This window comes from Oncorhynchus mykiss, chromosome 30 (assembly GCF_057628025.1).
Source record: "Oncorhynchus mykiss isolate SJ-2025 chromosome 30, ASM5762802v1, whole genome shotgun sequence".
In the NCBI taxonomy this organism is placed as follows: Eukaryota; Metazoa; Chordata; class Actinopteri; order Salmoniformes; family Salmonidae; genus Oncorhynchus; species Oncorhynchus mykiss.
The window spans coordinates 32,660,309-32,685,406 of record NC_143051.1 but is presented as its reverse complement, the minus strand read 5'-3'; the positions used below and the strand labels follow the sequence as shown (position 1 = coordinate 32,685,406).

At 42.3% G+C, this 25,098-nt stretch overlaps 1 protein-coding gene across 4 annotated transcripts in view; it reads right to left on the bottom strand.

Moving 5' to 3' along the window:
- Nucleotides 1–1,026: 1,026 nt before the first annotated feature.
- The window catches only part of LOC110488323 (zinc fingers and homeoboxes protein 2), a 29,973-nt gene continuing 5,901 nt past the window's right edge, over nt 1,027–25,098 (bottom strand). The window contains exons 2-5 of one of the 4 annotated variants that reach the window (XM_090228439.1): nt 20,241–20,376; nt 14,971–15,188; nt 2,289–5,252; nt 1,027–1,992 (exon numbers count right to left, since the gene is read on the bottom strand). In XM_090228439.1, the coding sequence (XP_090084565.1) occupies nt 2,292–5,081 (2,790 nt within the window). In that variant the 5' untranslated portion in view covers nt 5,082–5,252; nt 14,971–15,188; nt 20,241–20,376 and the 3' untranslated portion in view covers nt 1,027–1,992; nt 2,289–2,291. Of the gene's footprint in view, nt 1,993–2,288; nt 5,253–14,761; nt 15,189–20,240; nt 20,377–25,098 lie in introns of those variants that run through there. The other 3 variants (XM_021560526.3, XM_090228440.1, XR_016493722.1) reach the window with 3 other exon arrangements.

Genomic DNA, 25,098 nt, shown 5'->3' with positions numbered 1-25,098 from the left:
CCCTGGCCATCAGGAAGTGGAAGATTTCCAGGAAGTGAACCACTAATATATTGGATGTAAAAAAAAAAATAAAATAAAAAAAAAATAAAAATAAAAAAATCGCCCCAGAAGTAGATGGTAAAGGCCAGAAATCATATTCCCGTCCAATAGTGGCACGAGATTGAAAGCTGAGCGGAGTTATATGTATCATCATTGTGGAGTACAGGCTAAAAAGTCCCCTCTCGTGTCATGAGATTGGCGAAGTAGTTCATTTAGAGCAGGAAGCTGTGTTTTGGAAATCAAATAAACAGTCTGCAGATTAGGGCATTAGCACTGAAACAGTACAAGTTTCCTGCAATAACAGTAAAGTCCCATATGGTCTGAAGTGGTAAAATGTGTTATAGGTAAAGGCTTAAAAACAAATCCTCATTGATACACCCCATACAAGCTTGTTCGATCCAAAAGGAGAGAGCACACTTCCAATATGTATGAATTACTTCATTCATACAGTATGTTTTAGGTAACATTACAAGGTGGAGCTTGTTCAAGTTTAAATTATTTTGTTTGGAAATGCCCACATTAAATCCCCCCCACCCCACCCCACAAAATTCATAATGAAAACATCCAAAACAAAAGCAATAGATACATTATGTAATGATAATTGCATACGAACTAGACTGGCTCTCACAAGCTTTGTTGTGGGCTACATGGAAAGATGGCCACTATTAACAGCCCTCTCAATTATAACCACACAAATAAGATGGTTACATAATGGTTTTCACACAGGACTAATAGTGAAAGGTTAGTGAGCCAAGGGTAATTTGATTGGTAGTCCAGCCGAAAGCACTCACAGGGTTTAACACAAGATCCAAATGTAGCTGATCTCAGAAAGGTTTCTTTACTATACACTGCATCCAAGAAACCTCATGACATGCTGCATACATATGACAAAGAGTAAACACCGTCTGCTACATTTAAAAAAAAGGCTTCTGTTATTATTAGATTACAGCAGACATCAACTGGTTTTTGAAAAGAGTAAGCAGGACCTTGGCATAAATACAGTATTTATTGATACAGTATGTCTTGACCATGACACTACGGCGGAAGCAGTACATAAAGAGCTTGTATTGGTTTGTTTCTACTGTCTGAATGGAACTAGCACTAATTCTATTAAGCCAACATGTATGTATAAAGGCTATTACACATGTGTATGTTCATCTGCAGAAACAACAAATAAATCAAATAAAGAAAGATATTAGAATATGATGCAGGCAGCATGATTCTGGACTTGTTTCAATGTGATTATTTCTTTCTGGTTTTGCCACTGACCGTTCTTTTTCTCTAACGTAGGTCCACAACATCACATGGTCAAACAAGCATGTTCCTTACAAGAGTGCAGGTTGGCTTTGAGGCCAAAAATAGCACTCCAGAACAGTAAATAGTTTGATTTGATGTGAAGTAAGTCCACATGACAAGAGGGAACTGCAACGGAAGTTCAGCATTAGAAAACTGACTGAAGTATTGCCAACAGTTGTAGTGGTTCATTGTGTTTCATTACAAAATGTAGGACAGACCACTGTAAGACAGACCACTAAGACCAACTGGAGCGAAAAAAAGGGGCGAGTTGCTCCCATTATAAAATGTAACAAAATTCCCCCAAAATTTTACAAATCTGTAGCAATACAGAAAAAAATATATTTACAATAACCTTTTTTTAAAAGTGTAATAATGCAGCAAATCCAGCTTTGGCACTCTATGATCACCACCTGGTCAGTGCTTCAGGCACACATTCAGTGCTCTGTGTCTTCTACATCCTAAATCACACACAACATTACCACCATGTTTCTTTAAAAACGTTCTACGAAGTTAGCTCAACCTTGAGGAAATGTTGGGCACAAACTGGGATGGAACAAGCAAGAAATAATTTGTTCAGAAAATACAATATTCAATAATTAAACTCTTTCCTTTTCTTCTCAGCTCCTGAGTGCAACTGACAGTGGCAACTTTTCTCACCTGCAAGGAAGAAAAATTGTCCAGTCATTAAATTTTACACAGTTGGAATAACACTTTCACAAGAGCCCTGATAATTCCCCAAAGGGATTAAAAAGCTATTCTACTGCCAGCAGTCAGGGCTTTCAATGCCTTGGTCCCATTGGTAACTAGGACATGTTGTGAAATGCAGCTACTATGGTAAAAAACATGCGCTATTCTATAAAACCTGTGACTACTCCCAGACATCTATTAGTAGGAGACTGATTTCTATGTTGTTTTGGGAATGTTATTTAATCAAGTTTGATAAACTTTCTTACCCTTTATCCAGTCACCCTTCCAGAAGCATCCTCCATCACCCTGTCTTTGTCCGAGACCAGTTCCTTAGCACTCATGAGTGCATCCATCCCCTTGGTTTCATCCATCCAGCTCCCGAACTCCTCTCGAAAGCCTCCATTTTGGCCACCATTCTGGCTGTCATCAGATGTGTTTTGTTTAAATTTTCCAGCAAACCATTCTTTGATCTCTTGGCTGCCAAGACTGGCATGCTCTGCTAGCCTCCCAATATCCTCCACCTTGGGTGCTTTTACTTCCTGGTAGCGTTTGATTATGCTGAAAGCATTCTCTGTGCTCAGTAGCGCCCCCTCGCCATTTTTCCCACTGCTGTTCAGTTTATGGAAAAGCTCCATCCACTCCAAGGTCCCACTCTTCAGGGCTGACCTGCTGTCCTTGAACCAGCGGACGATTTCTGTGCGAGCCAGGCCTGTCTGGTCCTCAAGCTGATTGTATTGTTCAGGGGAAGGCCACTGAGTTTGTGCAAAAACATCCTTGAGAAGCCCCAAGGATTTGCTGTCTAGAGGCACTGAACAAGTGGTGGTTGGGGCAATGATGGCAAGGGGAGAGCTTCTTGGATGGCCATCTTGTTTACACACACCATTCAGCGGTCCATGTTGTTGCTGCCGCTTATCAATGTACAGTCTCTTTGAGCCCATGGAGTTTAGAAGGGCTTGTTCAAGGTTGTCACGCAGCGCCCGGCGCTCTAAAAACCAGCTGTCAATTTCCTCCCGTGACAGTCGGGATGCATTTACCAGATTGTCAACGTCATTGTATGTTGGAGAGCTGTTTCTCTGGAAGTTCTCTTCTAGAATCTTCAGCTGCTCAGAGGTCTTTCCTTTCATTCTCTCCAAGAGTGGAAATTGAGTGGGGACTGATTTTTGTTGCTCTGGCTTCGATGCTAGCTCATTGTCCAACTGTAGAATGCCATTGTCTGCATGAAGACCTTGGTCATGAACCCACTTTGCATCCCCTCGAGAGACACCATTGGCTTCCCCAAGAGGGGTGAGCACTTTGTCTTCTGAGAGACGTCCTCTGATATATCCAGCTTTCAGCTCTGTTATTTGCACTTTTGTTTTCTTGCTGTCTGGGGAAAAGCTAGGGAGCTGGAACGGGCCCTTGAGGGAAGTCCGTGCTGACTTGATTATGGTTGGCCTCCTCATTTGAGGGGCAATGAGAGGGGGTGAGATTGGTAACTTTAAGTCTAAAGCCAATAGAGAGTGGGTGATTGGAAGCTTGTATTTAGGGACTAATGAAGGAGGAGGCAGCATGCAACTCTTGAATTGAGGGGCGACAATAGGGGACACAATAGGTCTCTTGATCTCTGGGAAGATTGGAGAAGGTGCCATTGGCAGCTTGTTTTTGGGGTTCACATGTGGAGGTGCCATGGACAGTTTTCCTTTAGATGCCATGAGAGGTGCTGCCGAGGACCTCTTCATCTCAGAGGCAATAATAGGAAGTATTACAGATCTCTTCAGTTCAGGTGGGACTGGGGGTGGGGCCATGTGAAGTTTCTCTTTTCGTGGAACTGGAGGAGGGGCCATTAGTATCTTCTCTTTTGGGTCGTCTGCAGGGGCCGCCATAAGACGCTTTAAATCTGGGGCGAATGAAGGAGTTGTCAGGGGTCGCTTGAGAGGTTGCACATAACTGGCTACAGTCACTGCAACAGGAGCACAGGTCATGGTTGATCCATTAGCAATACTTGTCAGTACTAGACTAGACTGCCCAAAGCTAGTCTGAATAAGGGGCTGGGTGGCTTTGGCAGGCTGAGAGATTGGGGAAGGCAGAACGGTGAAGGTCTGATGCATGGGTGGGATGGAGCCATTGAACATTTTCTTCCTGGCTTCCTCAACTTCCTCTGGTGACCAGGTGATGCCTTGCTTTAGCCGTTGGGTAGTGAACCACACCTTTATTTGCTCTTCTGGGTGCTTGGACGCAGCAGTGAGCCAGGACAGCTCAGCATGCGTTGGGTAAGGGAATTTGTTAAACGATGTCATTAGGGTTGTATTATTGTCCAATGAAGTATTATATTGGGTGGAGTTCAGAGGAACAGCAATTGTTGGTACAGAACTGAAGTTGGGTGGTCGTTGGAGCAATGGCATTACATATGAGAGCCCTTGAATGATCGTTGGGTCAGGAATGATCATTGTGCCGTTTATGTTCACAGCTGTGATTTGATCTTTTGGGATAAGGTTTTCCAACGGGTTCTCCAAGTCATTCCCTTGGTAGAGGGAATGTATGTTCATTTTTGGCTTGCCGTTCTTCACCGTAGTTGGTTTTCTCGGTGGAAAAGTGACAAAGCCGTTACCACCTTGTCCGTCTGCAGTATCGCAGACAACTGAATTGGTCTTGCCTTCGATTGTCTGCTCCAAGAGGGTCTGGTTATTCACTTTTATCCTCTTGAACTTGAAGTTGGTCTCTCCAGGGTGTTGGGTCTCATTGTGGTCTGTTAAAGAGTCAAACTTTTTGGTGCTGAAGTTGCACACGGCACACAGGTAGAGGGGGTTGAGTATAACATTAGGGTGACTGGAGTCTACGTGCTCTTTAAAGTCATTCAGGTTCTGGGTGGAGAAGGTACAGTATTTGCACTCATAACCTCCATGCTGCCTCTGCCGGGGCATAGGATCAGCTTCTGCCACAACTTTTGCTTCTATAGATTCTGAAGACCCATTTTTGGTCACAATGTCAGTAGACACTTCCATTTCTTCCGAGTCATCCTGCTCCATCATGTCACTTACCCGGATCATGCAGGGGGTGGAGGATTTCCTGCGTCTGGACATTGCTGGTGACTGCTGTGGGATGTTATTTGGGTCAAAGGGAGGGTAAGTCTCCAGTGTTTGAGGAAGACCCTGCTCCACTTCTGTCCTGGGTTTGCAGTGGTGTCTCCTGCTGACTGTGGACGTCAGCTCCCGTGTGCGGCTTCATTAGAGTTCATCACAGATGTCATTCACCTGGAATCAAATTGGAAAAAATGAAATGTTAAAAGGGGCAATCCACAGTTCAAAAAAGCTGACATCAAAATGATAGTTTTAGACATGTTTTGAGGCTATACAGTGTTTGTTTAAATGTACTTTGTATACAAACATTGGAGTTAACAAGCTTATATTTTGGGTTCTGTTGGGGTATGACAGTTAAAGTTTGTTAAACTAAGTTCATGAAGTATTTATAAGTTATATTCTTCATGAATCAAATGGGTATATATCATTCATTGATAGTCCAAAAATGTATGTAGCAATGTAGACATCACCTTCTAATCTCCCTCTTGTAAAACTAGTTCAAAACTACAGCTATACAGTAGCTCTATAAATTCTACATATTAAATATCTACAGAGAGTGGGCCTAAACTGCAGAGCTGAGGTGTGACTTTCAATACAAAGTGTAACTTCAAAGAATATCCTTGTGTCATTTTATGGTAGACTCTTCTGACATTCACACAAAATCAAACGTTTTTGAGTGCCGAAAGAGTCATATTCAGGCATTCTGAAGCGTAACATGTGCGCCGATGTTAGCACAAAGCAGAAAAACTAGGCCAGGGCCTGAGTGAGACTTGTGATGGGGGGGGGGGGGGGGGGGGGGGGGGGCTTGGGAGAGAAGTAAAAATCTAAGACAACTTACTTATCTAATAATGACAGTATCCGAAACCTTAATGTATTAGCCATTTTAAGTCATTGAACTTGTAGCTTTATCACTTTAATTCAATTTGTAGGCTACATGCAATGGTTCTACCCAAGCTAGCCTACAATAACTAAATAACATTCATTTAGGCCTATAGTATATTGTATTACCAACAAACTTAATTGCCCCTAGCAAAACCATGAACGTTTTTTGTTCAGGTTAATAGACAGAAGTATCATTATGCCATGTCAGCGTGGTTTTATCAATTGCATACCTAAGTCTGTCTTGACAAACTTTACATCTAGTTTAAAATAGTCTGAACTTAAATGACGCCTAGAACTTTCAACACCAGTCTGAAAATAGCATGACTATGCTCTGTAGGAAAACAACCATGTTAAATATTCATTAGCACCATGAGACGCGTGTCTAAAAAGCATTCATTAAATCAATCATTCATTATCCACACAGGGCCTGAAACAGTAAATAGGATACATAGTGTCAATGTGCCTAAAGGCACATGACACACCAAGAAATTGACCATATGACTTCCTTCCTGAAGTTTGCATACAGTATTGACTATTCATGTGACGCAGAAAAACAGGGCATGTTTTTAAAACAAAAACTGACAGCTCTAGGCCAATATTCTGTAATCAAAGTAATATTGTATAAAAAGTTTGGCAACAGTGTCCTCCACTCTGTCTGTCAACATGCTGGGCTGAAAGGGATCATGTTTACTTGCAGTTTAAGAATGCAACATGCCATGTATCTCGTCACTTCTACCTGAACAACAGTCTATGGCATGACCACAAAAAATTATCCTTAAAATATGGAAGATTATTCAAACACACTTGCCTCAAACATTATTCAGCCTCATCAAGGCAGGCCGAATTCTACTCAAACTTTATTTTTCATGCCCACATTGCCCAGAACTGAATAATAAACTCAAAGATTAATAAATAATTCTTATATAAGTATTTTATGGGCACGTCCTCCTTCCCAAATGAAATAGATTCAGTGGCTCCTTATAAAACGTACAAAATTAAGACTGCCTTAATTTCCATGGTGTCACTATGGCAACAGCAGAGACAGCGAGGTGCCCTTCTGCTACCTCACCGCTGCATATTAACGATTTCTTCTCACAGGTGCTAATTAGGCGAGGAGGGCTTGCTGTCGAGCAGAGCTCGGGCCAGCCACAGTGAACAGCGTGTGGCGAAGGGTCCTCTGCAAACCCCGTCGGGACGATCCGTTCCGTCTGATCAGTGACGCTCGCCTGGGCAGGCCTTCACCCCGCCACGGAGGCAGCAGGACTGGGCTGATCAAACATGCATGAGCCTGTCTGTCTCGTGTCCTCGGGTAACTCTCAAAGCGCCAGTCAGCCAAGGGGGGACATAAGCCGGCCTCCAGACTGCCTGGGATATGACTTAAACCTCATACTGGCAGATTAACTCACTTCATAAATGGTGGCAACACCGACTGCCTAAAATCAAGGCAATTCCCTCTAAAGAAGACTGACAGTGACATATGCCAGGGATGTTCAGGGATATATACAGTGCAAAAAAGTGCTGAAGATTTCTAAGTGGTGCAGGGAACTCCTCCGGTGCCAGTTGAGAGAACAAATGCAATGAATCATCGTGGATGATCAATGTCCTGTGCAGCCAGAGCCGACTGGGTAAAACCCCTGAGGCAGCCTCTACTGAGTCACATACACACAGCCCTGCCCCGCAGTCAGCTCTCCATCACAACAGAGAGAGAGAAAGTAAGAGGGGAGAAGAGGGGACAGAGAAAAACAAGAGACTGAGCATGTTGGGTCCAAAACAACTCTACAAGTGGATAACGACATTTGTGATCAGACTGTAGGCTAATTACTAACACAAAAAGGAACTTCCTATTTACTATAAAACTATGATTATATCCTCTGAATATTAACACCAGTAAGGATAAGGATTCCTGTAGGATTTTAGACTACACCCCCTAAAGACGAGGCATCATTTTTTCTCTCAAATGAAGACAGGTTTTCATTTGTTGTCCTCGAAAACACCGACAGCCGAGTTCATTCAGCATCATGCAATCCAAACAAGCAGTTCTAGAAAGGATCATGTTCTCTTTTACCCCTGTAGTCATTTCCAGATCAAAAGGTGGTGACTGACTGACATTCAATATCAAAGTCCTCAAATAGTGCACTGCACTGAGGAAACTTTGCATGGGTCTGATTTCAAAAGCATGTTAAATCTAAGCTCATCGGCTAAATCTTGCTCCATTTGGTTAAACGTTTTGTTAAGAAGTGCTTTGCCAGTGAGAGGAGACTAAACCCAAATAATACAGCAGCTCATCTCAATGAGACAGGCACATTTGAATGAGCACAGAATTAATTTAAATCTCATCAGGCCGCCCTTTAATACCTTATCAGTTCTGCATGGAGACAACGGACGTTATCGCATTAGTCCCCCTTTGGTGTTTCGTAAGTCAGTGTAGCCTAATTGAAGTGGTTAGGCCGTTACCTTTTAGGGGAATAGCTCATGGGAAGTTATGCACTGTGCTGTTGTCTTTGGCAACATAGGTCAGTTTAATATCTTCAGTGTAGAACTGTACAACATACACTACATGACCAAAAGTGTGTGGACACCAGCTTGCCGAACATCTCATTCCAAAATCATGGGCATTAATATGGAGTTGGTCCCCCCTTGCTGCTATAAAAACAGCCTCCACTTCTGGGAAGACTTTCCAAAAGATGTTGGAACATTGCTGTGGAAACTTGCTTCCATTCAGCCATTAGTAAGATCGGGCACTGCGATTAGGCCTGGCTCGCAGTCGGCATTCCAATTCTTCCCAAAGGTGTTCGATGGGGTTGTGGTCAGGGCTCTGTGCAGGCCAGTCAAGTTCTTACACACCAATCGACAAACCATTTCTGTATGGACCTCGCTTTGTCCATGGGTGCTCGACTATGGAAACCCATTTCATGAATCTCCCGACGAACAGCTCGTGCTGACATTGCTTCCAGAGGCAGTTTAGAACTCAGTAGTGAGTGTTGCAATCAATAATTGTTTTAAGCGCTGTGCACTTCATCGGCCCCATTCTTTGAACTTGTGTGGCTTACCACTTCGCAGCTGAGCTGTTGTTGCTCCTAGACGTTTCTACTTCACAAAAACAGCAGATCTAGCAGGGCAGAAATTTGACGAACTGACTTGCTGAAAAGGTGGCATCCTCTTCAGTAAGACCATTCTACTGCCAATGTTTGTCTACGGAGATTGCATGGCTGTGTGCTCAATTTTACACACCTATCAGCAACGGGTGTGGCTGAAATAGCTGAATCCACTAATTTGAAGGGATGTCCACATACTTTTGTATGTATAGTGTGTACAAGTTCTTACAAAACCAATGTGCTACAAGTCAATAAATACAACTAAACACACACAAATATTGGGATGTAATAGGCGGGGGTTACATATCTATATAAAAGGTAGGGGAAAGATGGTAGTAGCATCATTGTGCAAGGGTTCATTCCAAACAACTCTTACCATGTTCAATCGTTATGCTCAAATTGATGCCCCTGAAACTTTGATGGCAGATTTGGGTCCAGGCTACAGGAGTGAATTTTCCTCAGACGGCCATGGGACTGGCATGTTGCTATGGAAACCACCAAACCGGAGATAAGAGTGATTCAATCTACTCCAAGACCTTTTGATGGAAATTGTTTCGTTCCGATTAAATTCAGCGACGCGAGGGGCTTCTTTTTTATACTGTTGAAGGACATTCATTTATATTTTGGTTTGGAGTGTAATTGTCAATTATGGGCCAACAATTGTGATAAATATTCCTATTGCTTCTTGTCCTTTGTGTTTCTTCACGTTTATTCTCCTGCGAATATATCAAACTGATGTTTGACGTTTTTATGATGTAAGAGACAATCTCTAAACTTTGTACTTTTCATTTCAAAAACTAACAAACACACAGACAAAGGATTAGAACTGTTTAGGCAGAATCCCGTCCCGCCCACCTGTGAATAAAAGGGACGAGACCACACGAAATCCACAGGGACTGCTGTTCTCAGAGAACTGAGGACTCCATCTTGTCCGCAAACTCCACACATTAAAAGACGTTTATTTCAAAAACACCAGCCAAGCAGGGAAATAGTTTGGCTGCACATCCTGTGCTGCTTGTTTAAGCTCCGATATGGAAAACTGCAACATTTGTGTGTTTTGTTCATGCTTTCCTGCTTACACCCCGACAGACAAATAAACAATTGATCCTTACATTGTGGTAAAGCAGGGTTTGTGGTCACTAAACAATGGCAAAAACGCAGTAAACGATTTTCTGTTGACCACTGACCTGCGGATGAAAGGCTAAAACGTCAACCCACTCAAATTTGGAGCTTGCTTATGAAAAGTTATGAAACAATACATTAGCCCATTACAGTGTGATGCTGTAATCTGTGGGGGAGAAACCATTCATTTGTAAGTGCAAACAGACTGGGAAAAGGGCTACGTAGAGGAGAGGCACTCGTGTGTGTGTGTGTGTGTGTGTGTGAGAGAGAGAGCGAGAGCACGCGCTGGAAGGGGTGTGTGCTGAATCACTGTGTGGTAGCCAGCTGCTTCTCTACATGTGGGGATGTCCAGCAGGAACTGGAGCCAGTGGAGCGGCAGACTCCATGGCTTCTTTCCCAGAGAGTTTAGAGGGGATGTCTGGGGGGAGAGAGAGAGGGGGACAAGGGGGTCTGATGGAGACAAGGCGGAAGGAGTGGGCAGAGTTTTCGGCTGTTGTTCGACAGTAAATACATATATTTTGCCAGACACATGGTCTAGGGAATAAAACGGTTTCAGAACTTGTAGCAAGGGGCCTCCCGAGTGGCGCAGTGGTCTAAAGCACTACATCGCAGTGCAACTAGAGATTCTGGGTTTGAGTTCAGGCTCTGTCGCAGCTGGCCGCGACCGGGAGACCCATGGGGCGGCGCACAATTGGCCCAGCATCCAGGTTAGGGGAGGGTTTGGCTGGCAGGGATTACCTTGTCCCATCGCGCAGCGACTCCTGTGGCGGGCCGGGTGCAGAGCATGCTGACACGGTCGCCAGGTGTATGGGGTTTCCTCCGACACATTGGTGCGGCTGGCTTACGGGTTAAGTGGGCACTGTGTCAAGAAGCAGTGTGGCTTGGTTGTGTTTCGGAGGACGCAAGGCTCTCGACCTTCGCCTCTCCCAAGTCCGTACAGGAGTTGCAGCGATAAGACAAGATTCTCCTGGCAGGTCTTTTTGTCTTTATAGACTAATGAAGGAGACTGTCTAAAATATAATGTTCATCCAACAATGTATGCATGTAGGTAGGATACATGCGAGATGAAGTTTCTAACACTGTCCTAAATAAATCTAAATCTGCACCAGAATGAATCACTGTTTTCCTGACAGATATTAATTATTCTATTACCACTGGCAGGGTAGGAGACATCACTTGGGTGAACTGCTTTAAAATGGTGGAGGTCGAGGAGAACTAATGTAGTGACGTGTGAGATGGATCAAAGACTGTCATGACCCTTGGTGACACGCCATTGCACAAATAAACAAACCCCAGATGGGTCTCGCTCCAACATTCAAATAAATACTGAAAAGTGCAATTTGTTATGCGGCCCATTAATTCCAGACACAATATTCACTTAGCTGTACCAAAACTCATTATTTATACTAGATGGAAAAACATAGGCTAGATGCTGTATATTGTATGGTTGTTTCCCTGAAAAAGTCTGAGGAACCTACAATGAACTTGAACCAGATGGGAGAAGCAAAGAGGTGTCAAATTTTAGGTTAATGAAGCATCTACTACACTTTAATAAACCCTGAATGAACCCTTTAAGATAACTTTGAGACACATTCATCTTGCAAGAAATTAGTAAAAAATGTCATCCATGTGTGTAGTGATTACTGTGTACAGTATTCTAGAGGTAACACTGGAATTCCCTTTGCTGCATGTTCAACCATCTGACTAACCATCACAGAGATTTTTCTGTTATTGAAATCTTTGGGTGGGAAACCAAGGCCTTTTGGTTTTTTTCTTCCCTTCACAGGCCGCCTCAGTCCAAAGTGTAAAAAAAATAATAATAATAATAATAATTGGGATGGAAACACTTTCAGCGTAAACTTAGATGACAAAAAAAAAAAAAAAAAAAAAAAAAAAAGTATAAAGTATGTAGAAAATACAAAGGACACAAATTTTTGGTCACTTGAAATTAGTTGCAAAATGAATAGTCAAGACGTTGACAAGGTTACAAATCATATTTGTGTCCTTCAAACTTTGCTTTCGTCAAAGAATCCTCCATTTGCAGCAATTACAGCCTTGCAGACCTTCGGCATTCTAGTTGTCAATTTGTTGAGGTAATCTGAAGACATTTCGCCCCATGCTTCCTGAAGTACCTCCCACAAGTTGGATTGGCACTTCTTACGTACACTGTCCTATACGGTCAAGCTGCTCCCACAACAGCTCAATAGGGATGAGATCCGGTGACTGTGCTGGTCACTCCAAGACAGAATATGAGCTTTGCTTCTTCCCCAAATAGTTGTTGCATAGTTTGGAGCTGTGCTTTGGGTCATTGTCCTGTTGTAGGAGGAAATTGGCTCCAATTAAGAACTGTCCACAGGGTATGGTGATAGTCTTCCTTTAAGATCCCTTTAACCTTGTACAAATCTCCCACTTCACCACCACCAAATCACCCCCAGACCATCACATTGCCTCCAAAGATGGCGTCAAGCACTCCTCCAGCATCGTTAATTTTTTCTGCATCTCATGAATGTTCTTCTTTGTGATCCGAACACCTCAAACTTAGATGAGTCTGTCCACATAACAACAACACACCCCCCCCCCCCCCCAAGTGTCTGTTCTTTTGCCCATCTTAATCTTTTCTTTTTATTGGCCAGTCTGAGATATGGCTTTTTCTTTGCAACTCTGCCTAGGAGGCTAGCATCCCGGAGTCACCAGTTTGCACTGTTCTGTGAAGGGAGTAGTACACAGCATTGTATGAGATCTTCAGTTTCTTGGCAATTTATTGCATGGGATAGCCTTCATTTCGCAGAACAAGAATAGACTGACGAGTTTAGGAAAAAAGTTATTTGTTTCTGCCCATTTTGAGCCTGTAATTGAACCCACAAATGCTGATGCTCCAGATACTCAACTAGTCTAAAGGCCAGTTTGATTGCTTCTTTACAATCAGGACAGTTTTCAGCTGTGCTAACATAATTGCAAAAGGGTTTTCTAATGATCAATTAGCCTTTTAAAATTCTAAACTTGGATTAGCTAACACAACGTGTCATTGGAACACAGGAGTGATGGTTGCTGATAATGGGTCTCTGTACGCCTATGTAGATATTCCATAAATTATTTTTAAAAAGCCATTTCCGGTGTAGACAATTAACAATGTCTACACTGTATTTCAGGTCAATTTGATTAAAAAAATATTTAAAAAAAAAATGGACAAAAAGTGCTTCTCTTTCAAAAACAAGGACATTTCTAAGTGACAAACCTTTGAACGGTATTGTAAACATTTTAAAATACTATCATCGTTGAGAACTAACAATCACAAAATAAAATGCTAGACAGTCAGGGAGAATTGAAAAATCCCCAAAACAATGAATTTGGCAGTTTATATTGTTATCATGTTTGAGCTATGGCTAAATGCATAGAATCGGTGGAAATTTGCTTTAAAAACTGCCAAATTCTCTCAGCTCCATGCCAGAATACGTAGAATTGCAGTAAATTAGCTTTAAAACGGCAACATTTTCTCTCTGGTCCATGGCAATATGTGTAGAATTGCAGGAAATTAGATTTAACACTGTAAACATCTCAGCTCAATGGATACATTTGTAGAATTGCAGGGGAAAAAAAGAATTATAATAATAATTTAAAAAAATTAAAAAATAAATATTGTCTTAAAATGATAAAATGTCTACACCGCCAAGACGGGGGCCTCTAAAATGATATCAATTCAGCCGCACCGACCACGCACATTGCCATACCCCTCCCGTCACACCCACCACCTAAACCTCTTTTTGACCCCACTGTTAGAATGTAGTTTGATAGTTATGTTCTTCACATTACCGTCTCTGATAAACCCATACTACATAAAATCAAAGTTGATTTGTCACATGCAAAGGATACAGGTGTAGTGAAATGGTTACTTGCATAGTAGTCTTTTGTTTAGACATGTAGCTAGCTAGCTAGCTAGCTAAACAGTTATTTTTATATTTACCATTTTTTTCCCTCCCCAATTTCATGGTATCCAATTGGTAGTAGTTACAGTCTTGTCTCATCGCTGCAACTCCTGTACGGACTCCGGAGAGGCGAAGGTCGAGAGCCATGCATCCTCCGAAACACAACCCAACCAAGCCGCACTGCTTCTTGACACAACGCACATTCAACCAGGAAGCCAGCCGCACCAATGTGTCGGCGGAAACGCCGTACACCTGGCGACCTGGTCAGCGTGCACTGCACCAGGCCTGCCACAGGAGTCGCTAGTGCGCGATGAGACAAGGATATCCCTGCCGGCCAAACCCTCCCTAACCCGGACGACGCTGGACTAATTGGCCGGGAGGCCCCCTAGCTAGCTACACAATTAACCAAAATCCCAACGCCTAACGTTACTACCCTGCATGAATCTGCAGGTAGCTAACCAACCAGGTTCAATGTTTGCTAGGTAGCTAACATTACGCTACAACTAGTAATGCAAATGGCTCTGAGATGCGTGTATAATCTGTGTAGCAATATTATTTGTAAGGTTAGCTAGCGAGCCAGCCAGCTAACGTCAGCTACCTAACTAACGTCATGCTTTAGTTATTTTACCCTTATACCAGTCAAAATAGTTTGGACACCTACTCATTCAAGTGTTTATTTTTTACTATTTTCTACATTGTAGAATAACAGTGAAGACATCAAAACTATAAAAAAAAACACATATGGAATCATGTAGTAACCCCCCCAAAAAAAGTGTTAAATCAAAAATATATTTTAGATTCTTCAAAGTAGCCACCCTTTGCCTTGATAACAACTTTGCACACTCTTGGCATTCTCTCAACCAGCGTCACCTGGATTTCTTTTCCAACCATCTTGAAGGAGTTCCCACATATGGTGAGCACTTCTTGGCTGCTTTTCCTTCCCTCTGCGGTCTGACTCATCCCAAACCATCACAATTGGATTGAGGCCGGGTGACAGTGGAGGCCAGGTCATCTGATGCAGCACTCCATCACTCTCCTTCTTGGTCAAATGGCCCTTACAGAGCCTGGAGGTGTGTTGAGCCATTGTCCTGTTGAAAAACAAAATGATTATCCCATTTACACCATCTCACCTGGTTTGGGCTATCGCTGTAGAATGCTGTTGTAGCCATGCTTGTCAAGTGTGCCTTGAAATCTGAATAAATCACTGACAGTGTCAACAGCAAAGCACCCCCACCATCACACCTCCTCTTCCATGCTTCACAGTGGGAACCACACATGCAGAGATCATCCGTTCACCTGCGTCTCACAAAGACACGGAGGTTGGAACCAAAAATCTCAAATTTGGACTCATTCTATCAAAGGATAGTTTTCCACTGGTATAATGTTCATTGCTCCTGTTTCTTGGCCCAAGCAAGTCTCTTCTTATTGGTGTCCTTTAGTTGTGTTTTTTGCAGCAATTCGACCTTGCAATCCTGATTCATGCAGTCTCCTCTGAACAGTTGATGTTGAGATGTGTTTTACTTGAACTCTGAAGCATTTATTTAGGCTGCAATTTGAGGTGCAGTAAACTCTAATGAACTTATCCTCTGTAGCAGAGGTAAAGTGAGGGAAGAAAGTATTTGATCCCCTGCTGATTTTGTACGTTTGCCCACTGACAAAGAAATGATCAGTCTATTATTTTAATGGTAGGTTTATTTGAACCGTGAGAGACAGAATAACAACAACAAAAATCCAGAAAAACACGTCAAAAATTTTATAAATTGATATGCATTTTAATGAGGGAAATATGTATTTGACCCCTCTGCAAAACATGACTTACTTTGTGATTACCAACAAGGGTTTTGCCACCGAGGTCAGATGTTTCTTGTAGTTGGCGACCAGGTTTGCACACATCTCAGGAGGGATTTTGTCCCACTCCTCTTTGTAGATCTTCTCCAAATCATTAAGGTTTCGAGGCTGACGTTTGGCAACTCAAAACCTTCAGCTCCCTCCACAGATTTCATATGAGATTAAGGTCTGGAGACTGGCTAGGACACTCCAGGACCTTAATGTGCTTCTTCTTGAGCCACTCCTTTGTTGCCTTGGCCGTGTGTTTTGGGTCATTGTCATGCTGGAATACCCATCCACGACCCATTTTCAATGACCTGGCTGAGGGAAGGAGGTTCTCACCCAAGATTTGACGGTACATGGCCCTGTCCATCGTCCCTTTGATGCGGTGAAGTTGTCCTGTCCCCTTAGCAGAAAAACACCCCCAAAGCATAATGTTTCCACCTCCATGTTTGATGGTGGGGATGGTGTTCTTGGGGTCATAGGCAGCATCCCTCCTCCTACAAACACAGCGAGTTGAGTTGATGCCAAAGACCTCCGTTTTGGTCTCATCTGACCACAACACTTTCACCCAGTTGTCCTCTGAATCATTCAGATGTTTATTGGCAAACTTCAGACGGGCATGTATATGTGCTTTCTTGAGCAGGGGGACCTTGCGGGCACCGCAGGATTTCAGTCCTTCACGGCGTAGTGTGTTACCAATTGTTTTCTTGGTGATTATGGTCCCAGCTGCCTTGAGATCATTGACAATATCCTCCCGTGTAGTTCTGGGCTGATTCCTCACCGTTCTCATGATCATTGCAACTCCACGAGGTGAGATCTTGCATAGAGCCCCAGGCCGAGGGAGATTGACAGTTATTTTGTGTTTCTTCCATTTGCGAATAATCACACCAACTGTTGTCACCTTTCTCACCAAGCTGCTTTGCGATGGTCTTGTAGCCCATTCCAGCCTTGTGTAGGTCTACAATCTTGTCCCTGACATCCTAGGAGAGTTCTTTGGTCTTGGCCATGGTGGAGAGTTTGGAATCTGATTGATTGATTGCTTCTGTGGACAGGTGTCATTAATACAGGTAACAAACTGAGATTAGGAGCACTCCCTTTAAGAGTGTGCTCCTAATCTCTGCTCGTTACCTGTATAAAAGACACCTGGGAGCCAGAAATCTTTCTGATTGAGAGGGGGTCAAATACTTATTTTCCTCATTAAAATGCAAATCAATTTATAACAGTTTTGACATGCGTTTTTCTGGATTTTGTTGTTATTCTGTCTCTCACTGTTCAAATAAACCTACCATTAAAATAATACTGATCATTTCTTTGTCAGTAGGCAAACGTACAAAATCAGCAGGGGATCAAATACTTCCTTCCCTCACTGTAACTCTGGGTCTTCCTTTCCTGTGGTGGTCCTCATGATAGCCAGTTTCATAATAGCGCTTGGTTTTTGCAACTGCACTTGAAGAAACTTTCAAAGTTCTTGAAAGTTTCCACATTGACTGACCTTCATGTCTTAAAGTAATGGACTGTCGTTTCTCTTTGCTTATTTGAGCTGTTCTTGCCATAATATGGACATGGTCTTCACCAAATAGGGCCATCTTCTGTATACCACCCATACCTTGTCACAATACAACTGATTGGCACACATGTTAATTGAAACGCATTCCAGGTGACTAGAGGTCAACCAATTATGATTTTTCAATGCCGATACAGATTATTGGAGGACCAAAAAAAGCCGATACCAATTAATCAGCTGATTTTTAAAAATGTATTTGTAATAATGACAATTACAACAATACTGAATGAACACTTATTTTAACTGAATATAATACATCAATAAAATCAATTTAGCCTCAAATAAATAATGAAACATCTTCAATTTGGTTTAAATAATGCAAAAACAAAGTGTTGAAGAAAGTAAAAGTGCAATATGCGCCATATAAGAGAGCTAACGTTTAAGTTCCTTGCTCAGAACAGATGAAAGCTGGTGGTTCCTTTTAACATGAGTCATAAATATTCCCAGGTAAGAAGTTTTAGGTTGTAGTTATTATAGGAATTATAGGACTCTCTCTCTCTATACCATTTGTATTTCATTAACCTTTGACTATTGGATGTTCTTATAGGCACTTTAATATTGCCAGTGTAACAGTATAACTTCCGTCCCTCTCCTCAGGCTCAAACCAGGAACACAACGACAACAGCCACCCTTGAAGCAGCGTTACCCATGCAGAGCAAGGGGAACAACCACTCCAAGTCTCAGGGCGAGTGACGTTTGAAACGCTATTAGCACGCACCCCGCTAACTAGCTAGCCATTTCACATCGGTCACACCAGCCTAATCTCAATCTAAGCTTGAAGTCATAAACAGATCCTGGCAAACACACAAAAGTGCCTGCTGCTGCCTACCATCGCTCAGTCAAACTGCTTTATGAAATCATAGACTTAGTTATAACGTAATAACACACAGAAATACGAGCCTTAGGTCATTAATATGGCCGAATCCGGAAACTATCATCTTGAAAACAAGATGTTTATTCTTTCAGTGAAATACAGAACCGTTCAGTATTTTATCTAACGGGTGGCATCCATAAGTCTAAATATTCCTATTACATTGCACAACCTTCAATGTTATGTCATAATTACGTAACATTCTGTCAAATTAGGCGGCCCAAACTGTTGCATATACACTGACTCTGCGTACAATGAACGCAAGAGAAGTGACACAATTTCACCTGGTTAATATTGCCTGCTAACCTGGATTTCTTTTAGTTAAATATGCAGGTTTAAAAATATATACTTCTGTGTATTGATTTTAAGAAAAGCATTGATGTTTATGGTTAGGGACACATTGGAGCAACGATACGCACCGCATCGATTATATGCAACGCAGGACACACTAGATAAACTAGTAATATCATCATCCATGTGTAGTTAACTAGTGATTATGATTGATTTTTATAAGATAAGTTTAATGCTAGCTAGAAACTTACCTAGGCTTACTGCATTCGCGTAACAGGCAGTCTCCTCGTGGAGTGCAATGTAATCAGGTGGTTAGAGCGTTGGACTAGTTAACTGTAAGGTTGCAAGATTGAATCCCCCGAGCTGACGAGGTAAAAATCTGTCGTTCTGCCCCTGAACGAGGCAGTTAACCCACCGTTCCTAGGTCGTCATTGAAAATAAGAATGTGTTCTTAACTGACTAGTTAAATAAAGATTAAATAAAATAAATAATATAAAATAAAAATTGTCCAAATCAGTGTCCAAAGATAACGATTTCCGATTGTTATGAAAACGATTGTTATGAAAATCGGCCCCAATTAAATCGGCCACTCCGATTAATCGGTCGACCTCTACAGGTGACTACATCATGCAGCTGGTTGAGAGAATGCCAAAAGTGTGCATAGCTGTCAAAGGCAAAGGGTGGCTACTTTAAGAAATTCAAAAAATATATATGTTGATTTGTTTAACACTTTTTTGGTTACTACATCATTCCATGTGTAATTTTATAGTTTATGTCTTCACCATTATACTACAATGTAGAAAATAGTAAAAATAATAAAGAAAAATTAGTAGGTATCCAAACTTTTGACTGGTACTGTACATGGATGGACGCTTCTCCCTCTGTCATGATTGCCCTGAGTTTGAAGATGTAATCTGGAGACAGGTGTTTTATACAACAGCCGTCGGTGTGTTTCTTTTCGACTCCCTCTGAAAATTTGCAATCAAAACGCCAGAATTTTCTCCATCTCCTTCGCTATCATACTCTAATTCCACTGATTTCAAAACTCGCTCCTCCAGAAAGTGGAGCGCAACACCTTTGCAGTTCCCCTACGTGATACTTTTCAAAAAAGCTGTGCTAGAAAAGGACCACCTACACATACTGACCAGCTCATGTTATAGACAGAAGCTTGCTACATGGCAGACCAATCCGTGGCTAAACCAACTAGGCTCATAATTTAACAATTGTATTAATATTTACAGATGGCATACAAATTGTTAATAAGGCACATGAAAGTTCACATGTTCCAGAAGGCATTTCTGCCAAAAAACTCATTTTGATTAAAAAAAGTACATTTAAATGCCTCTCCTAGAAAGTAGTGACAGGTGACATACACCTAGTTTGCTGAAACGAGTCACATAAAATAAAATTGAAAAAGTGCACATTATTATGTCAATGAAAGGCAGAGCCGATTGTAATTGCTAAGTCTAAAGAGGGCCTATTTGAGCAAGCATAGCCAATACAATTGTACTAGACTGGTACCGGTTTCCCCGCTGTGCATCCCACCCCCACCGGAGTGTTGCCCCGTGGTGAAAAGGTACTCACTGCACTTCCGCAGTAGGGTGGGGCTTCCCTGGGTGGAGGTGTCCTATCTGGCTCCAGTTCCGCCTCCACTCTCTTCCCTCTCCAGCTCTCCTTTGGTCTCCGGTCCAGCGGCACTCTGGGTAGCCTCTTCTGGAATCTGAGACGAGAAAAGAATGTCAGCAGCGGAGAATGGTCGGGGGGGGGGGGCAGCTCGGAGGCAGAGCCCCACAAAGGCCCGGAAAACTGCACTGCTTTGTGTTTGCCGAAAAATAGAAGGTTGTTACCTTGGAAACATGTTCCAAAAGAGACAGACAGCTTCAGAAGGTTATTTGAATGACAACACCACCTGGGTGGGATGTATCGTTTCATTGTGCTTCACTTATTAGAATTAATCACATTACGACTTGTCAATGAACGCTGTTACGAGTTAAACTCATCGTCGATACAGTTAGGCTACTTTAAAGAGTGTGCAAGAGTGGGATAAAACCAGGAGCAGAAAGTTCCATTTTATAACAAACAATCAGCCTAAAGGGATGATAAAGGAATGTGTGTAAAATGGGGCTAGGCAGCAAGCCACATTATCCTACTAGGAGGGAACCATCTTGTTTTTGCTGCTTGTTCGAAGATAGCGATTACAATACACAATACATGTAGGCCTATGTTCTGGAAAATATGCCAAACATACTGTATGTATGTTACAGGATATCTATGACAAACAAAAACATAACATCTTAACAAAATGGAGTCAATCCACCTAGGGACAGGATGATACCAGTATCTCAATGTTTTTTCGACAGCAAAAATTAAAACACGAAATAGACCAATATTTGGTCCTTTAAATACCTGCTGAATGTTAAATACTTTGTGTGCTATAGCTTGGGAAATAAACAACTGACTCTGGACGACAACATAATGATTTGTTTCCAACATTACTTCTCCTAAAAGTTCAATCTGCTTCGTGTTTTGTTGCCTTGCCACAATACTAACGATATCGCGATACTGGTTTTGTCCCGGCCTATGATCCACCCCACATACAGCACTAATGACGAAAGGGGTTGCAGACTGTACAGTACAACCAGACAGCCACTGAGAAGCTCCCCCTCAGGATGAGATCATCGCTACAGACGACAGAGTACAACAACGTGGCTTTCAAGGGAGCTTAAACCCACAGGAGTAACATCATCCGTCCACCTGAAAATGCTGCTTAGTCACCAAAAACATAGCATCCACATGAGAACCATAGCAAGTGGTTGCCACATAGAACTACCAACTACTCCCATTCAATGTATTGATAAACAAGTAGGTCATGTAGATGGTCATGTAGATGCACTGAAATACATTTTCATATGTTTTGCATATCTTAAAATCAGCACATTGTGCAATATGCAGGGGGTGAGCAGACTAGCTTATTATTTTTCTGTAAACCGGGCTAACTATGCCATGAATGATGTTTGTGAACCTGCGGTAGATGGCTCTACACTACAGACTCCATGGCTACAGTAGCTCCCACATGCAGCTCTCTGGAAAGAAACAGACACTTGATTCAGTGAGAACTGAATTCAAATGCATTACCTGAAACATTAAATATGAATCTAATGCAGCATGCAGAATTTGTCTAATCTATATTCTACAATTTAATAAGAACAAATTCTTATTTAAAATGACGGCCTACACCGGCCAAACCCCGACGACGCTGGGCCAATTGTGCGCCGCTTTATGGGACTCCCAATCACGGCCGGTTGTGATACAGCCTGGATTCGAACCAGGGTGTCTGTAGTGACGCTTCGAGCACTGAGAGGCAGTGCCTTAGACCGCTGCGCCACTCGGGAGCCGTACTCTTATGAAGGGAGCCGTACTCTTATGAAGTACATTATATGTACAAAAGTATTTCAGTCACACCCAGGTCTATAAAAATCAAGCACACCGCCATGCAATCTCCATAGACAAACACTGGCAGTAGAATGACCTTACTGAAGAGCTCAGTGACTTTCAACATGGCACAGTCATAGGATGCCTCCTTTCCAAAAAGTCGGTTCAAATGTCTGCCCTGCTAGAGCTGCCTCGGTCAACTGTGAGTGCTGTTATTGTGATGTGGAAACGTCTAGGAGCAACAACGGCTCAGTCGAAGTGGTAGGCCACACAAGTTCACAGAATGGGGCCGCCAAGTGTGTAGCGCATAAAAACCGTCGGTCCTCGTTTGCAACAATCACTACTGAGTTGCATTGTCACTTTTGTACATATTACTTCGACTAACCGGTGCCCCCGCATATTGACTCTGTACCGGTACCCCCTGTATAAAGCCTCGCTATTGTTATATTACTGCTGCTGTTAAATTAGTTACTTTTATTTTCCTTTTTTTACTTAAGAAGTTAACGCTACAGCATACAATGACATTTAGACGATTCTGTGCTTCCACCTTTGTGGCAAGAGTTTGGGGAAGGCCCTTTCCTGTTTCAGCATGACAATGCCCCCGTGCACAAAGTGAGATCCATACAGAAATGGTTTGTCGAGATCGGTGTTGAAGAACTTGACTGGCCTTCAGAGCCCTGACTTCAACCCCATCGAACACCTTTGGGATGAATTGGAACGCCGACTGTGAGCCAGGCCTAAAGGGCCATCATCAGTGCCGACCTCACTAAAGCTTGTGGCTGAATGGAAGTAAGTCCCCGCAGCAATGTTCAGTGGAAAGCCTTCCCAGAAGAGTTAAAGCTGTTACAGCAAGGGGGGGGGGGGCAACTATATTAATGTCCATGATTTTGGAATGAGATGTTTAATGAGCAGGTGTCCAAATACTTTTGGTCATGTAGTGTATTTACAGGCTAGGTATACTACACCTTGCTTGGTCTGCATGTTACAAAATGGAGTAGCCTATGCATGTTAAAATCCAAATGAGGCAAGCCTGGCACAGTGGAGGAAAGAGGGCAAGAACCAAGCTGCCGAATTTGGGGGGGGGGGGGGGGGGGGGGGCGTCAGAGCACATTGTTTGTATTTGCACCACATGACTTTCACATTTTTGGCACAAGTGCATGCTTGCCAAGCAGCCCTCTGGAGCTCACATTAACCAAGAATTATGCAAGCAGGAAATTCAAATAAGATGCAGATGAATTAATTCCTTGAGCTGGAACCAAAAATCGAGTAGCACCAGATTTTGCAGCAAAATGTTCAGTAAGGGCTAGTCTGAAGACAAAATGGAAACATCTGTGTTTTTCCTGATTATTGCTGAGCACCACTGATAAGAATAGTACAATACTTATATCACTCAAAACTAACAAGTAACTGATCACCATAATATCACATTTTAAAATGATTAACACCATTTTGCATAATTTATCCATGAACCGAGAATCTCTCGCATGGAACACAATACTTGGAAATGACAGGCATTACTTTTTTGTTTGGGCACAGAGACTCCGAGGCTTTAAAAACTAGTCGGCAATCAGCCTAGCTCCAATTGTAATGTCTCCACATTGTTGCCATTTTATAAATATCTTTCAGCAGAATGGATTTGTTTAATACCCTGTATTGAAATAAGGGGAGTGAGTGACAGAACAGTGTAGGCCTACGGTATGTTGCAATGGCTTAAGGAAATGGGGTCCTGTCAAGAACCCTTACATTTCTATTATTGGGCCTACATAATTTAGGCTACAAAACATGACACCAAACTACAAAAACGTAGACTTACTACTAGCCTCTTACCCATGTCACCATATCTGGCCATGGCTATAAAAGAGTTGAGCCTACTTGAGTGAAGAGACAGTAATACCGGTAATTCAAAGCAGGCCTTAGAGATACAGCATAAAAGTAGCCTGAGCCCGACAACTCTAGTGCTTTGTTTACTCGCAAACGAGAAACCATGTCTGACCATTTCCAGCTAAACCTTCCCATACAGTAAGCCTTATCAGTAAAATAGAATGAGCTGTGGTCATTGAACTCCACAGAGTGACATCCGCTTCTGTGATGTGCTTGTGTCAAAGGAGGATTGTCATTCTGAAAAAGGCAGTATGATACATGTCAGCTCCCCTCTGACTAGCCTATGTACTCTTAGCAGGGATGGTCTTTTAGATTTATCTGACATCACTAACTAACGTCATGACCAAAAGGCACATCAAGACCAGTGGATGTTCCTGTTTCCCCTAGGATTTTCTTCAGCAGTGGCAGCAAAGGTAGTGGAGGGGGTGTTTCTGCCAAGATGCTCAATTCAAAAGAGCATCTCGGCAGAAACATACATATATACACACACACACCATTGGGCAGTATTAGAGACACATCCAATAAGTGGATTTAACAAAAAAAATGTATAGCCCTACCCAATGGCATTCACCTTATTTTTACATTCTAAAATGTCAGAATAATGATGCCCGTTGCCTGCCTAAATAGACAGCATGCTCCCGACAAACACACTAATGAAGTGTCCATGTGGTAGATAGTCTCCCCATTTCAGATGTTGAAAAGTAATTGGATCATGTTTAAAAATGAGAAAGCGAACAAAAACCAGGTTCCCTTTGTATGGAAATCAAGTTGATGCCAACATTCAATGTTGTCTTGCTCCTAATAACCACACGTGGTTTTACCGCAACAGACTAGTGCAACACAAATCAAATCAAAGTTTTCAAATCAACGTTTATTTGTCACGTGCGCCAAATACAACAGGTGTAGTAGACCTTACAGTGAAATGCTTACATACAGGCTCTAACCAACAGTGCATAAAAGGTATTAGGTGAACAACACCCTTCAATTGAAACAGCAGGAAACAAACTAAAGCAGCTACATCTCTCAAAATCTGATCAGAAATTAAATCACAGAATAATTATATTGGAGCAGTAGAAGGTACAAATATACCATCATAATTTCAATGACTTTTCAAGAACCAAAAAGCCTA